A 17772-nucleotide genomic window follows, 5' to 3' on the forward strand; every position below is an offset into this window, starting at 1 on the left:
AATTCTTGTTCTTCAATGAGTAGATAAAAATATTACCAGAATAAGAAAAGATGTCTCCCCCCTCCCTAATTCTCAAAATAAGAAAGACCGTTCATATATTGTATTCACTAAATCCTTTGTGAATTGGTAATTCATACTAGGCATGCATTGTATATGTTTGATATTTTGATTTTCAGAAAAATTCATAGCCCAATCACCTTGAGAAACTTTAATTATATGGCTAACCAGGAAACCTATATCCTTTGTTTAGATACTTCATTAAAGTTACTTATTGTAAATGCAAAGTAATTCATTAAGCTGTTTTCTGAGAAATGTAATTCTCTCAGGATAAATTGGTACACCTGCTTAAATATGCAAGATGCAATTGTCGCACAGGATAATGGGGAAATGAAATGCAATTCATCTGTGAATACAGGTTGGGTTGTTCAGAGCGCCACATAGATCAAAGGTTTCTGCACACATCTGTGCATCCACATAAACACCGCATACGCACTAACAATCATCTATACAACAACCATTTTTTGGCTTGCAATATGAATTCCAATTTGCATGTTAATTATTTTGAAGGAAGACTGGCAGAGTTCCTTACTAAAAGTCACTTTCATTACACATCCAAAATGCTGATTTCCAGACGTTTCTCATCTTCATACCTGGAATCACTGTTCTCTTTGAATATCCACTGACAAAATATATGTGACAAATAATTTTAATTTAGTCCTTCAGTTAACATTTTTGAAGTCCTAATATAAGCCACACACTAGGGAAACATTCTAGGGAAACCAAAGATATTCTCCTCCCCCTAATGAGTTTACAGTTTGTAAGACTTGAGAAAAATACAAGTAGAGAAATAAGAAAGATTTTTTTTTAATCAGTTAAACAGAATGTCCTAGCACAATTCATCCTTCTCAACATAAAATACTTCACCATTGTCTCAGGGAGAACTGAGTTGTGTGATTGTAAGGTGCCTTACGTGATCCTGATTTGGCATTATCCAATTCTTTTCTATAGAACATGAAGGTATAATTCCTATCTCCTAAGCCAGAGTAGTGTCCAGCAGACAACGCATTGAAACAAGGAATTTTGGCACCAACTTCTACTCTTCTAATAGTGCTAGTGATTTCTACTTATTTTGCTAGGTTGTTGAGAAAAATTAATAAGGTATTTAAGCTCTTCTTAAATTTAGGCAAAAACTAATATTAGACAACTATCTTTTCCTCCTGAGAAAATTCTAATGACAAACTATAGAACTTGGTTCAGTATTATTGAGAATAGCACAAGGCTTGATTTTTTTTGCATACTGAATTATGATTAAATTTTACAATTATAAAATATCTAAAAACTAGCTCTTCAAAGACAAGTTTTTTTAACAGGAGAAATGTTTCATTAAGCTTTTGTCTACTCAGTAGCAACAAAGATTTAAAGAAATACTTGAACTCTTTTTCTTTTCATTTTATGACAAAGTGTTGGTTTTTACAATCATTTGGGACCTCCTCCAAGTGAAGCTTCCTAGTTGCTAAGCAGGAGGCTCTGAGCTGCCCTGAAATCAGAAATTTCCCCAATTCTCTGTAGACTAGGCCCTGCAGTTTCAGACATAGTGCTAAGAATTGTCATTAAATATGAGTAGGGGACAGTCATCTGAATCATACCAAGGGCAGAGACAAAACAGTGAAAGGAAAGAGCAGTAGACTTAGAGTTAGCAGACCTGGCATATAGTGCTTTGTTCATCTTTTTATCCAGCATATCTTTATATAACACACTCACGCGCTTTGAGATAGAAACTATGGAAGACACAAAAATGTTTAGTACATAGGGCAGCATCTAGGCCACAAACTGCTTTTGACAATATATAGTATTGCCATTGATGTACAACATGGCTAAGGTCATCAGCAAGGGGATCATATAACCTGTAACATGTGAGTGAGGCCCTGAAGAGCAACTGAGATTCTCATAAGCAGAGGTGGGGAGGGTAAAGGTTAGAGTTCTAAAGAGGTGATAGTAACACAGCACAAGAGGAGAAAATGATGTATACAGAAGAGATCCGATTCACTGTGGCAAACAGTAGACAATAGATGTTTTTTCCTCTGTTGAATTCTAAGTTAAAGAATTTGAGTAGTATTGGATAACTAATTATTGGACCATCATCAAAGATTTTTCTGCACCAGGGATATGGATGGGGAAAGGTGGCCTAATTTAAAAGGGCACTTCAAGGGGATTCACGTGGTAATAAATGCCTGATCCTTGGAGTCAGAAAGGCTACTTTAGTAGAGCATAAAGGAATGTTACACTCTGAGCTATGATGAGGCATCCTCAGTTATCTACCCATTTAAAAAAAAAAAAAAATCACCCCCTCATGCCACATCCCCCTTCAGCTGCCATCTTGTTTTCTGCTCTTCTCCCTTTAAAACTCAGAAGAGTTGTCTGTATTTGTTGCCTCCAATTCCTATCCCTTTTATTCTCTCTTGAAGCCTTTCCAACTGGGCTTTCACTCCCAATACTCCAATGGGTCTTTTCTCAAAGCCACTCTCATGGGTTTCTGAATCCAATATCAAGTCTCAGGCCTCATCTAATTTGATCTGTCTACAGCATTTGGGTGAGTTGACCATTCTCTCCTCCTTAAAATTCTATTTCCCCTGACTTTCAGAGTACCACAGTCTCCTGATTCTCTCCAATATCACAGGCTGCTCTTTCTGGTCTGTTTTGCTGAATCTCCCTCATCTCAGCAACCTTTAAATGTTGGTTGTTTCACAGTCTGGTTCTAGAACTTCTCTACTGCATTCATCACTCAGCGATTCATCTCACTGCATGGCTTTAAATACCATATATACACTGACAACTCCTAGAGTCCTATTCCCAGCTGGGCCTGCCTGTTAAACCCCAGAAGAACATACCTAACTGCCTGCTCAGCATCTTCTCTTAGATGTCTAATAGTGATCAAAATCCTGATCGAACTTAGATGTTCCAAACCAACTCTTGATATTCTCCCTGATAACCTGCTCTTCCCATAGTCTTTCCCAGCTCAATAAATGGCAACTGTATAATTCTGATTAATCATTCCAAAAATATTGGTGTCACTCTTGATTTTGTTTTCTCTTACACTTCAGATCTGTTTACTTTATTCTCAAAATGGATCAGAATCTGACCACCTTGCACCACCTCCACCACTACTGCCCTGTTCCAAACCAAGACCAGCCCTGCCTGAGTTACTGCAGTAGTCTCTAAAGGTCTCCTTTTATTGTGCCCCTAAGTATTCTGTCCTTCTCTCCCCCTACATTTTATTGCCAAAACAGCAGCCAAGGAGATACTTTCAAAAAATGAGAACATATTACTTGTCTGTCCAAACCTATCAGATAGATTCCCATCTCACCCAGCATGAAAGCCAAAATGCTAACACAATTTCCCCACCCTCACTCCATCATGCTACCTCTTCAGGCTCATTGGCTACTTCTCTCAGTCTCAGTCCAGCCACACTGGTCCCCATGCCCTCCTCAAACACAGCAGACAACCAACATCAGTCCCTTTTCACTCCATATTCTCTCTTTCTAGAACCCTCCTCCCTCAGAGAGCCACATGCTAATCCCCCCAACCCCTTCAGGTTTCTATTAAAATGTTCTTTTCTCAGGGAGGCCTTCTCTCCAGGGTCCAGTTTTCTGCTTCATTTTTCTCCAGAGTATGCATGAACACCAGGCATACTATACATATACTCATTTATCCATTTGTGTCCATCTCTTCTCCCCAGAATGAATGTAAACTCCATTGGAGTTTTAATTTCTGTCTATAACTTAACAGATGTTTAATAAATAGTTGCCAAATGTTAATTAATGAATATATAAAGATGAAATGAAATATAGTGAACTAAGAATTGATAGTATTTATCTTCTGGTTTGATTATGACTTGGGGCAAACCCCTTCCCCTGTCTGGGTTTCAATTTCTTCACATGTAAACTTAGAGGTTTGGAGTAGATAACAATCAAAATTTCCTCCAGCTTTGAGAGTCCATGATTCTATTGACACCACATTGTAAACAAAGAAACCAAATGCACAGAGATTAACACAAAGAGGAGGAAAAATAACATTGAATTAATCTCTTGACTTACAACCACCCAGTCTACGTAACAAAGATTTCTTTATGACCTTAGCCCATATATAGTTTAATAGAAATAGAAAAACTAACAGCACTGACTTTTTTTAGTGCAACAATATGGGCACAGCTGAGGCCAATAAAAAATTTTAGTGTTTTTCAATTTTCCATTAAAAGCAAGTTTGACCCTCATTTAGTTTATATTCTAGTTATCCATAGTCCCTTCCTCTGATTATGGCTCCTCATATGTTAACAGATTTCTTTCTATGTGCTTGTCATTTCATTGCCACCTAGTGGAAAATCCAGCTGATATTGTTAATATGGTTTACAATGCAGCAGGCTAGATTTTATCTCCAAAAAAATTGTCTTCACAGTCAGTATTCAAAAATATTCCATCAAATTACACCAAAGTGTTTTAAAGAGAATTTCCTATGGTTATGTATATATGACATAACTATTTCTTTTGTATTTATTTCATACTTACAAGTGAAAGAGTATTAGTAAAAGGTGTATTTGTCAAAAAAACAACTTAATAAGCAAACCTAATAGTTTAGATATTATGCATAGTAGAGTATGCATTTCTTAAATCACTGAAAAATAACTTTCCTACAATGTTTCTTAAATACCAAAAAGAATATTAACCACAACCTCGTAGCTGATTTTCCCATGTTATCTTTTATGAAACTTTCATTGTTTCTGTATGTGGAGATGAGTATGATTTAATTCTATGGAGTAGAAAAAACGACAGATAACTTCTCTATCACTAGTTTTGACAGTTCTTTCTATTTGCTCTCACATTTTCTCTGAATTTAACAAAAATAACATAGAGTAGCACTCTCGAAATATACTTTTAAAGGCACTATATCTTCTGATTATTTTCCACAGTGGTTTATTTTGAATAAGCATAGGTAAAAAGAAAAAGGTTTTGAATCATGTATTTGTAAAACCACATAAACCTGTATCCTTCTTTAAGCCCAAACCCCTAGTGTACATCCCTGAAAAAGGAGAAAGGCTAACTTTGTTTTCTAATAGAGCTGTACCAAATAACTCTCCTAGGCAATCATACTGACAACAAACAATAAAGAACCTGTCATAAAATAACATGTTTTTATGGTATGCTGCCAGAAAACTGAGTTTGCAGTGGGATAAATTGCACCATCCTAAAATATGGGCACAAAGGAGAATAGGAAATATGGGATTTATTGCTTTAAAATCAAACTAACAATGTATTACAGCAGTACATTGGGAAAAAATATAAAATGCTCTGAGCCCACTAAATAACCATGAATGATGAGAAGGTGTTTGAGTTGTAGATCACGTGAGCAGCTATATTGCAAGCTTTATGAAAAACCTCTTGAAATTGGTTTCCTTTTCCAATTTAGAAAAGAGAAAGGGACACAAGACAGGATAGATATGGGAAAATCACAAACAAGTACAATATAAATGAGTCTTTTAGCATTAGTGCTCCATCAAATGTTTTCAATTGCATTTTTTATTATGCAGTTCCTAGGGCTACCTTCTGACATTTGTTAATACCTTTAGAAGGGATGTTTGCTTTTGATTTATTTGCTGAAGAAAAGCCAGTGTTGATCCTGAGAAAAGTATTCAATTAATCTAGAATGTCAAAGATTAGAATGAATCCAATTTCATGAAGAAAAATTGAAAAATATACTCTTCCTTATTGTTTCTATGTTATTGGCACATTTCATTCCAGTTTAAAATTTCTCACACATTAATATTGACTATTTGCTGTCTCCAGATGGAGAGAAGGGTGCCCTATCAGTATACTTCTACCTCCCAGAATATATGGTTACTATTACTCATCACTCTCTAAGTCTTCTAAGGGACATATGGTCACTGTTGAGCTTCAGTAATTGCCAGCAACTTCAAATTTCAGCCAAATTGGTAAGAAATCAAAACATAAAACAAGAATAAAAACAAGGGCTTAGGGTCAACTCATGGGCACTTGAACTTGGACTTTGAGGACTTGTATGAGTATTTGACTATTCTTAGTCTAGACGAGTAAGGAGCAGTGTGGGAAGACTAATAAACTTGAAAGGAAAGAATTGATATATGTGGGAAGTCCCTAACGAGAGCCTTTCTTCCTAGAACACTGGACCCTATCTTCTCCTGGATAATGCTCATTCAGCCCCAGGGTTTCTCTAAACATCATCTTCTACAGTAAACATGATTGACCTCCACTCTCAGGCCTCCCTGGCCTGATCTGAGTGGGGAGCCTCTTCCACGTGCTTCCATTCACTATCATGATCCTTATCATGTTGTATTGTCATTGTTTACTTATCTCAACCCCTCACCCTCAAGAAACTGAACTGAGGAAGACAAGATCTGTGATTTATTTAACTTTGTATACCCAGTATATAGGCACACGATGGAAGTTTACTAAATTAATAAACAAGTAGGATTAATGTCTGAGAACATGTTTTATACTGTCAGTCCTCCTTCTTTAAAAAAGAAAGCATTTAGTTTGTCCTGCAAAGTAAATTCTGAAAAATCTACTCAAATCACAAATGCCTTCCAAAATGAAAGTGAGGAAATGCTTCAAAAGGAATGATATGTGGTTATACATATTTTTACTTTTCTCAAAGGAAAGTTAGTTGGCACAGCAGAAAATAGGTAGATTAGAAATTTTATGCCTAACATGGCTTCTTACAAGCCGAGAAACCCTCTTGAAATCACATCTTCAACTGAGAAATGGAGATAATCCTTTCTATGCTTGCTATTTTATAAAATTGTTGCAAGGATAAAATAAGTTAATGGGAATGAAAGCACTTTTTAAACTTTAAATTGGCATATTAAGGGTATTAAGATGCTTAAAAAGCATAAATGGGTTTTCCTTACATAGAATTTTCTATTTCTTTGTCTAATACAGGGTAAAAATTGAGGAATACATTTTGGTGACAAGTTTGAGTTTGACATTGTCACTGTCAGTACTTGGATGTAAGTAGGGTTTTTTTTGGCCTATAACTTTGAGCTGTTTTATTTATTATTACTACAACCAACACTATATCATCAAATATGAAACTTTAATGAAGCTTTAGGTTCAAGTCTCTTTTGTCTTTCCTTGTGGGAGAGTGAAAATTCAGTATAAAGGAAAAAAATTGTTCATGCCTGTTTCAATTACTTTTAACATTGGCTATAATGTACTGATTTTGAAAAGCTCCTTGGTGGACCAGAGGCAAAATATAATATCAGCTGCCAGGTTCTTTGTTGCCTGCCCACACATGGCAGAATAAAATAGAGGATAACTGGTCCTAACTGGTTTCCACTCTGATATGAGATTAGATTTAGCAGAAAACCTGCCATCAGCTATAACATTATTAGCTAGATTATAATATATTGGAGTAATATTGAGACTTTACCACTCTGGCAATCAAAGAGTTTAATAATTTCCATTACACCCAGAATTATAATGATTTGAAATGTTTTACAAGGGATGGGTTAAATGGGTGATGGGTATTAAGGAGGGTACTGATTGTGATAAGCACCAGGTGTTGTATGTAAGGGATGAATCACTAGTTCTACACCTGAAACTAAAATTACACTGTATATTAACTAACTGGAATTTAAATAAAAACCTGAAACTACAAAAAAATGAAATGTTTTTCAAGACCAATGAAACAGTAAATCAATTTTGCAAGTACTTGATTGATGCTCATTATACTAAAGAGGTGCCTTAAGGTCTCTCTGCCCTTACCCATGGCCCAGAAATGACACAGATACTGCAGAAATTTGGTGTTGTCTGCAAACCAGTCCCATGCCATTGCAACAATCTTGCTGCACAAAATTTCAAGATGGCACAATAGTGGTCCCATTGGCTTTTTAACCCAGCCACTTGAGGTGTGATAACTCATTAGTTGAAGAAATACTTTCTCAAGTGTCTACAAGCCAGAGCAGTAATGTGGCAGTTACAAATTGCTTCCTGTCCATCACAGAATATAGAAATTTCACACTACCCTTCACACTAATCACAATTCTTCCCTTGAAAATAAGTTATTTGAACAATTCCATTACTGAGTGCCTGATAACCTTTTTCCTTTGGAGAAGTACACAGAAACAATTCAAAATCATTGTATCACCCCTGCTACATGCCATGATACGAGTTTTGTGACTAGAATTTAACAGTTCTGTATGAGAGAGAGAGAAAGAGTATATGTTGGTATCAACAGTTTATTGAGCTCTAAATTCTTTAATTTCCCCCAAAGAACACTTATCCTATAAGATATATTTTTTAAATTCCTGTAATAATATTATAAAATATCCTTTTAAAGGATTGTTCAATGAAAGTTTAACAATTCAAAATGATAGAACTATATGGTATTAGTTGGCACAATTATTCTGTTATTATATAATTCCTAACCTTTATATCCATGGAACTCTACAGCAAAACCCTGAACAGACTTCTAAAATCCTTTACTTTTGTAATATGTCATGCAAGACCTACTTCTACATACATATTGTACCATCCATATACTTGTCATTCTTGTTAATCAGATACCATATGGCTTCCTAACCTTCTCTCTCATACCCTGCAATTAGTATCTCCTACCCTTCTTCCCCTCATCACACACACACACACACACACACACATTTTCACATATACATTTCATCCAAACCAGCTGGTCTCCAGACCTTTGATTGGGCCCACTTATTCTCCACTTCCTTTTCATTTAATGCTCTTTCCCTCAGCTAGTTCAGATCCTTCTATTTCAAAGTTCATTGCCTTCAAGAAGCACAGAATTCTTGACTTTGTAAATCCACCATTCATCTTAACCTTACTTTGAATATTCTCATTAGTTATTTATACACTATGTGTACCACACCAGTATTGGCTTCTTTTACATTGCCTCTGAAGGATTCTGGGAGCCCCAGGTTGGCATATAGCATCTTCCAAGTAGATTTGAAATTCCTCAAGACCAGGAGCCACTTACTTGACTTTCTCTGATTTCCCATTCCATTTGATACATGCTATGCTCAAAACAGGCACTGAATGCTTTTTGAGTAAGTGCTTGAATGAATTTTGAAAATGAATAACTGTTCATTGCTTAAGATTTGTTCAGATGATTATCAAAGATACCTGAAGTATTCGTCTTTAAGCAATCCGGTTTGTTTTAATCAACCATAGTGTATGGTTTTATACTTACCGGAACAGAAACTTGAGGATTATCTGCAAGTTTTCCCAGCACGGCAAAGCCATCAACACCAATTTGGCCTCTTGGCTTTATAGGTAAGGATTGAATCCTGTTGCAATCAACAAAAAGAGTAGCACTACTCCTTTCCACACCGATCATGATCTTATGCCACTGGGAATCAAACAAGGAAGGCAAATTTGAAAAGGTTGCAGTTTGGAGACTTCCATCCATTCCCTTGTATGAAAATGCAACAGATTTTGTTTGGCCATTAAGCTTCACGCCAACTTGCTCCTTCCCTGAGGAATCCTGAATCTGCCAAATGGTCCAGGTCTTTTCAAGTGTGTTTCCAGTCATCCGAAAAGTAGTTAAAAAGGAGTATTCTTCAGGCAGACCATTGGGATATAAATGCCTGAGTAAAATTTTAAAACAGTAAATAAAAGTCTTGTTTTCTGTACCCATGCATATTACCATATTCCCTTATTATGCTTTCTTAGATTCTAGATCTACAGAAAGGCTACAGTGTAAAAAACTATGCCCTGTTTGTTCTTTCATGACTGTCCATAAAAACCTTCAGAAAAGTTCAATCATTCATGTACATTAATGCTCCGTCCTAAAATACACATTTAAAAAAACCCTTCCTCATAGCTGAGGGTTCCCAATGCCACATAACTCCAACAATATTACTGTTTATACTACCTAAAGAACTCCTGTTCAGCAATTCCTTCTCAGCCAAAAAACATATTCTTGCAAGATTTTTGGCAGCATTTCTTCCACAAATTAAAGAAGAGATCATTTGGAATCCAAGTCAGCTCTACTAGTTAATAAAGCCATTTAATTAAAGCAGCTTTTAAATTTTTTATTTTAATATAGTACGTTGTTAGGAGTATTTGTTATTTCCATAATTGCTTGGGTAGTTCCCTCCACAATTATATCCTAGACCCACATATGCATTTTGAGAATCAGTAACTGTATAGACTTGAGAAGCTCCTTCACACTGAGCATGTTAGATGCCATTAATTTTGTTTGGTAAATAATAATATTTACATTTCTGAAAACAGTTATGGACCAGGACTCAAAGTCCCGAATAACCTTCCTTCAGGTCAGACTCCTATTAAATAGCCCCCTCTTGTGAAAGTAAAAAAGAGAAAGGCAAGAAGAAATATCTAAGTGGATGCTGATTTGATTTGTTACAAAATGAATAACATATAAATTTATCATATTGGCATATGTGTTACTGCCAGTTGCATTAAAATATATTGTTGGGGGTCAAGAATTTCTAAACCAAAAAATTATTCAGTTCCAAGAATGTTTAGCAATAAGTGAAATTACTCAACTTACTAAGCTTTTCTATCTTTACGCTGACTTTAACTGTAAAATTTTACCATCCCTCACAATAGCATAAATAAACATATAACTTACTTTACTGCAAATATTTTGTACACCTTCAATAAAATGGGTCAACTATGTCAACAAATTTCATTGCTTTGCTGATTTTATAAAAATAACAAAAATATGAAGCTTTTCACCTGAACACCCTTTTAGCATCCAAGTAGTTTTTTTTTTTTAAGATTTTATTTATTTATTTATTTGAGAGAGAGAGAGAGAAACAGCATGAGAGGGGATAGGGTCAGAGGGAGAAGCAGGCTCCCCGCCGAGCCGGGAGCCTGATGCAGGACTCGATCCCAGGACTCTGGGATCATGACCTGAGCCGAAGGCAGTCGCTTAACCAACTGAGCCACCCAGGCACCCCCAAGTAGTTTTTTTAACCTTAAGTTCTCAAATGACTTTTTTTTATTTATAATACTGGGTGAATTCCTTTGTTAGTACACATTCTTAAGTGGTCACTGGTGATATGTATTATACTTATTGCAAAGTTTTCAATTCATTAAGTATTTGTCAAGTATACAGGAGGTTTTGGGGTGCCTGGGTGGCTCAGTTAGTTAAGCATCTGCCTTTGGCTCAGGTCGTGATCTCAGGGCCCTGGGATCAAGCCCCACATTGGGCCCCTTGCTCAGTGGTGTCTCCTTCTCCCTCTTCCTCTGTCCCTCCCTGCCCCCACTCAGGCTTGATCTCTCCTTCTCTAATAAATAAAAAAAATATTTTTCTAAAAAAGTATACAGGAGGTTTTAACATATACATTTAAAAAGATTCAGTTTGGAGCTAAAGAAGAAAAAAAAATGTGTGTAAGAACTATTTCCCCAGAATAAAGATGTCTACATCTATTTGGATATTTACTTTTAATATAGATTTTGTTTGACATATTTCCATTGACTTTAAATTTTTCAGAATATGCATATTCCAGAATAACCTCTAGAGAAGAAGCTCAGGTTCACTGATGACAGTATAATATATTGCCTACTGTATAATTATAAAACCTTATAGAAGTTCATACATTTCATTTAAATGACCTCAATTAACTTGGAGCTGGGAGATAAGTTTTAAAAGTTTTATCCAATGGTGAAATTTGACAAGTATCCATTTAAATTATGAATATGTTATTTTAGTATTCTTCTCACTTAATGATCTGGATTTAACCAGATGCTTAAAGAATTTTTCTTTTTTGTCCAAATATAGTTATTGTTGGGGTGTGAGCCTTTCATAGAAGAAAGATAAATCTTAATGTTTTGTTCTCTGCCTTAAAGCATTCTTTTTCTAGGTTTTTGTAAACCAATGTTTTGTTACCAATGTATTTGTTCACAGATGCACTGAGCAAGGCCGTAGAATTTCATCAGTCCCTAGATAAAACAAATCTATTTTGCTTTGATTCCACAAGTCACAGTAACTTGTCTAAGTGACTCTTTTGCAAAGACATCATGAGGTTGACTGAGGAATCTCTCCCAATTTATGCTTCATCTCATCTTTCCTGCTGAATGAGCAAAGAGATTATGTTGAAGGTAGGATAGAACATAATGTCCCCATTTACCTCTGACTTGGTTTTGTAATGCCAAAAACTTTTTTAAAAAAATGAATTGGTGACTGACGTTGCGAGAAGAACAGTTCATTTATAGACATATTGTTAAATCAAAGGTATCCATCTGCTCTCTTTCTTCATATACATGAAGATAATATATATGTTTATGTTTGTGTATATATACAAGTATAATCAAAATTATCATGTTATTAATCTTTTAAACTAGGTAATACAATTTGTCAATATAAGAGAAGAAAGTTCCTTTCAGTGTTCAAATTAATAAAATATATCTGTATTTATACATACTTAAGACCTTTTAGAAGTCCTCACAAGTCTAATAGCAGTTGGTAGCATTGTCTTTTTTGAACACCTGAGAGTCTGTTCTTGCAAAGATGCTATGCACATCGATAAGTAAACTTGACAGCATACATAATGTAAAAGAAGCTGGACCTATAAATGATTTATTTCATTATGTTACAATCTGCACAGAGTACCTTAAAAGAAGAACTGTAAGGGTTTGAATAAAAGATAAGAAGACGTTAGATCTTGAAATGGTTGTTTATGACCTTAACCCAAAAAAGAGCTAAGAATTGTATTTGTTAAGGTAAACAAACAAAAAATGTTTAGAAATTTGAGTTGAGAATATGATACTATTATGTCTAAATAAAGAATAAAAAGCAAAAAATTATGTCTCATAATCTTTCAAAAAAATTGAAAATAGGAAGGTAAATTGTGATTCTATCACATCAGCTTTATACGCCGTATTCTCGTTTCCCTCCCACGAAAATCCTGTTAAGGTTTTTTTTTTCATTCCCTCAGAACCTATATTCTCCAGTATAGAAATTTCCTTTAAACCAAGACTACTCCCCGCATGGTCTGAGAGCAATTCCAGTCCCTGCTTTTCTTGCCACCTGGTTTTTGAATGAGTAGGACTAAGAGGGCAGCTTGAAAAGAAGAATCCACTAAGGAGAAAAGGCTCCCATCTGCACATTCTCTCCTTCTAGTGCTCTTCACTACTTGAATGAATACTTAACTAATACTGCCATCTGCCAGGCTCTGTCCAAACCCTCTCTGACTTATTAACATTTGCTCCTACGACACAGTTATTATCATTCCTAATTTATGCTGAAGGGACTGAAACAAAGATAGTGTAAGTACTTGCCCAAAAGTACACTTTATTACCTATTTGAGACTCCATTTATTTCAGTGCTCTGCCTCTCCCCTCCTCTTTTTATTTCTTTCTCCTACTTTTTTCTACTTCCTACCTAATTCTTTTTTCATCTTTTAATAAGCTTTGCCAGTAAAGCAGAGATTTTAGTCTTTGGGGGGCAGGGAGTCAAGGAGATAAGAGAATATGGGACACTGGTTATATACTGTGAAAAATATTTAGTGACAGCTGTAGGCACTTAGAGAAGAGCAACAGCAAAGATGAGCAGGAGGTACAGGTTTATGTGGCCTCAAGTTGGTCAATATCTGAACTTAATGACAGTCCAGATCGTACCTCAAATTATAGAAGAGAGAATTAGGTCAGCACTGGGGGGTCTTGCATCATGTTTATTTTATTAAAGAAAGAAAAAAATGGATGTTTTTAAAGCTTATGTAAGAACACAACTAGGGCTAGACACTGGGCATGGAGACTACTTTTTTTAAAAAAAGAACACAACTAGCACTTCTGTGCATGAAAAGAAAATATAAGCAAAAAAAAAAAAAAGTCAGTAGCTGTTACCATGCCTATAATCTTTCCAAATGTGAATAATTTTCCAGGGTCAGTATTGAATAGTGGTTGAAGCACCATTCTGCCTGAATTTCAGTCCTTCTAGCACCTCCTAACCCTGGGACCTGATGTAAGTAACTTAAATTTCCTGGCCTCAGTTTACTCTTTCATAAAATATGGATAATAATGTCTCTACCACAGGGTTGTGATGAGGATGAGATTTAATGTTAATTAGTAAATTTATAAAAAGGGCATATGCAGTACACTATTGTCATTTTATAAAATATAGTTCATATTTAGAAAAAATATAGTTCATATGTTCAAAATATGAATTTCTATCTGCAATCTGGCACTATATCAGAATATTCTAATTTGACCAAAATTTTCATTATTATAAACATTTAGAGCTTTTATAATACTCTTTTACTGTTCTAAGTAATCACTATTTACTTTTACACCTTAATTTTTATCAAAGCCTTAATTTTCTTGTTCATCTATCAAAGGAATCCTAATTCAATTTTTTGCAGTGCACTAAAATATACAATAATTATGATAATTACATATAAGGTATTTAAGTGATATAAAACTGAAAATCCTGAAGCTCATTCATAACAATGGCTTGACTCAACACATACACTAAAGCACCACAGTTATAAATAATTTAAAGGATAAAAAACATAGTTCTAGAGAAGGATGTAAATGAAGTGGAGGATTTTTAAATTATTATCACTACCATTGCTTCGGTTATCATTATTCTAGTTTTGCTTTTGTTTGATTCCTGCCAGGAGCCAAGAAGTAGATGTGTGGTTCGATTTCAGCACCAGGACGCTTGAACAGCACCATTGTGAGTCTTCCTAACCACTCCGCGGTTCCTAGTTAAATTTATGCTTAAACTCTGGCACTTTTCACAGAGGGTCCTTTCAGCCAAAACCAGACAAATTATACAAAAACAGAGAGCAAAGTAATAAGAACATGTCCTGAATCAATGTATAATGGTTTCAGTGACTTTTTTTCTCCCTGGAATGAAAAGTAAATTACATACTGAAAACATGAATCTACATATTTAGACACTGAACACTGAAGTAGGTAGGTAAATATATTTCTTCATCTTCAAATAAAATCATGATCTAAGAAGCATTGAGCATGAGAAGATTTTCTAACATTGCATAGCTTTTCTTAAAATGCATTTGAGGCAGATAATTAGATAAAATATTTTTATATACCTTGTTGGAATCCTGAAGTCTACATTATTTCCCAATTTGTAAGCCACTTGTAATGCAGTTGATCCTACTACCCTCTGAATAGCTCTTCTAGATGCTGCTTTATCTACCTGGAACTGAGAAATCAAGTCAAAGCCTACAGAAAGGGAACACAAAATAGAAAGTCTAAAATGAGATTGGTTATATTCTTTTCCACAACCTTCCCAAATAAAAGAATATATCAGGTAGGTTTATAGAAAGCATGGATTTTCTATATGATACAGGACTACTTGCCTGGTAAATCATCTTGACCAATCCTGACCTTTGGACAGAGTTCATTTCCACCATTAGAATTTGAATTAACAGGGAATCCTGCAAAAGAGATAGCATGTCATCCTACCCCAACCCCTACAAGGACCATCAAGATATATCAATAACAATAAGAGCTGAACAACTATTTAAAGGAGAATAATGTGCCAAATAGCTTGCTTATAGTGTATTTGGCTTTAACTCTATGACTCTATGAGTATAATTAATTCATCTTCAGCTTATCCTGGAAGAGAAACAAAGTGGGAAGTTTTAATAATTTGTACTGGGAAAATGTTACTTGGGAGAAGTTAGGAATTTGTTCCTTTTGGAACCAGAGCTGTACAATGTTCTGAATGGCAGGGTGTCAGACGCCTGTTTGGAAAACTTCTGGTGGCTTGGACTAGAAAATATTCCTTAAACACCACAAATTTTAGAATTCCTAAGAGAATCCAGAGCCAGCCTTGAGCCAGTTAATGGGACTTCTGGAGAGTGGAGTTCTCAGGAATCTTTGTTAAATAGAGGAGTTTGGGGGGGGACTTGGGATTCACTAATCCAAAATAAAATTTATAGGGTGCTTTTAATTTTACAAATTCTTTCCAAGAGATCAGAAAAAATGATCCCAGCTAGACTATTGCTAGCATCCTAGGATGGGTAAAAGTAATGAGAAAAAGAAAAGAATCATGAAAATGATTAAACCCTTAATTCAATGAGAAATCCTAGAATTAAATTGGGTGCTCCTTACACAGGTAGAAAGTTGCAGAAAGTTTTTAAGAAGGCTTCTTGTAACTGTCCAACGCCAGCACCCTGCTGAGACTCACCTGACAACAGAGACTTCCCAGACTTCAGAAAAAGCATTTTCCAGCTACAAGTTTTGGTTCAGCCATCCCAGTATATCAGAATACTCTTTATACCTCCACTGACCCCACGTCATTCATCCATCCATTCATCCATCCATCGGTGCACCCACCTAATATTACCAATCATCATTGAACCAAGTAGGCACTGTGCAAGGCACTGGAGTACACAGCTTGGCTTTCCTGTCAATTGTGATCACACCCAAGACTTCTCTTCTATACCTAACACTGCCCACATAAAACCAGCCATGGAGTAAACCCATGGCTAAGGCAGGATTGAAGAGTGAGGCTGTGGAGGACTATGGATGTTTCACTCAGTCCTCACTCAGCCACAGCCCTGCCTGATCCTTTCTGGGAACAAGTGATATTTCAAAATCCAGTAATTGTGGTCTTACTTGGGCGACGCTTGACAGCAGCAGATGCCCAAGATCCCAGGAAACTGCATACAAAGAAGAAAACTGGAATTTTCCTAAAGAGGAGAAAAGAAAATAACTCAAATAGGAATCCCTCCAGATGGGGACTACTTAAATATTTTGAAATATGGTAAACACAATTAATGTAGGTGATCAAATCTCAGTATAGTTTATTTTTTTCCGTTTGACTTTGAAATCTTGAGAGATTTAATGAATTCTCACATTTCCAGCTCCTACACTAAAACAATCATGAGACTGCTGTTTGCTCTATCTCACTTTCTCCATATCTACCTATTTCACCATTTCTACATCTATTTCCTTGTCTATGTTTTCTTTCTTCTTAGTATTTCTCCTTCTTCACTTTAATAGCTCTCTCTTTCTTCTTTCTCTGTCTCTCTCCTGTCTCTTATGCTTGTTCTCTTGTCTCACTCTCATCTGTCTCCCTGTCTTTCTCTGTATGGGTCTCTCTCTCTTTCTCCTCACTCCTCTCCCATCTCCCCTCACCTCCTCTCATCCTACCATCACTGCAGAAACACAGACCCTTGGTTGTAAGGGCCCCCAATCCAGTCTCCCCATCACTCTTTCCAATGTCAAGGCCTTACCAGAAGTTCTTCATTTTCCCAACCGGTTTTCTTTTGTACCAACAGTCCTAGTGATGAAGGGGTTGTAGGGGAGGGAGGTCAGTGCTCCCCCCAAGATCCCTTCACTGTCACCCCAGAACTAATGGGTTCTGGGCCCAGCCTTTGTTCCTCCTGCCCTTGTAAGGGCTTAAAGCAAAGGGAATGAACCAGAGGCATCTGGTGACACTTTAAACCACAGCAGAGGGAAGGGGTGGGGAGAGGCGGCCCTGTGAGCCCAGGCCTAGCCAGGGGTGTGTCCTCAAAGCTAACAAGGTTACACTGAAGGAGGGATTAGCAAGGGAAAGTTTGCTGAAAAGAAAAAAGTCAGGAGGTGGAGAAATTCACCAGAAAAATTCAAGCAAGCTGCTATAGGAATACAGTGGAAGCTTTTAGAACTGCTATAGGAATACAGTGAATGAATGCTTTTAGAGGACTGAGGTAAAGAGGGGCTCACTGGAAAGCAGAGATGTGGGAACTCATGGGTATCTTGGTGCACAGCCAACCTAGATTTGTATCTCCATTTG

General features: G+C 36.1%; 1 protein-coding gene across 1 annotated transcript in view; it reads right to left on the reverse strand.

Moving 5' to 3' along the window:
• The window catches only part of COL9A1 (collagen type IX alpha 1 chain), an 87040-nt gene extending 69520 nt beyond the window's left edge, over positions 1 to 17520 (reverse strand). Inside the window, exons 1-5 of the mRNA XM_034990906.1 lie at positions 17231 to 17520; positions 16611 to 16684; positions 15347 to 15424; positions 15077 to 15209; positions 9241 to 9637 (exon numbers count right to left, since the gene is read on the reverse strand). Of these exons, the coding sequence (XP_034846797.1) occupies positions 9241 to 9637; positions 15077 to 15209; positions 15347 to 15424; positions 16611 to 16684; positions 17231 to 17244 (696 nt within the window). The 5' untranslated portion in view covers positions 17245 to 17520. The remainder of the gene's footprint in view (positions 1 to 9240; positions 9638 to 15076; positions 15210 to 15346; positions 15425 to 16610; positions 16685 to 17230) is intronic.
• Between the last annotated feature and the right edge of the window lie 252 nt (positions 17521 to 17772).

Source organism: Mirounga leonina, unplaced genomic scaffold (genome assembly GCF_011800145.1).
Source record: "Mirounga leonina isolate KUSES-001 unplaced genomic scaffold, KU_Mleo_1.0 Mir_53, whole genome shotgun sequence".
Classification (NCBI taxonomy): Eukaryota; Metazoa; Chordata; class Mammalia; order Carnivora; family Phocidae; genus Mirounga; species Mirounga leonina.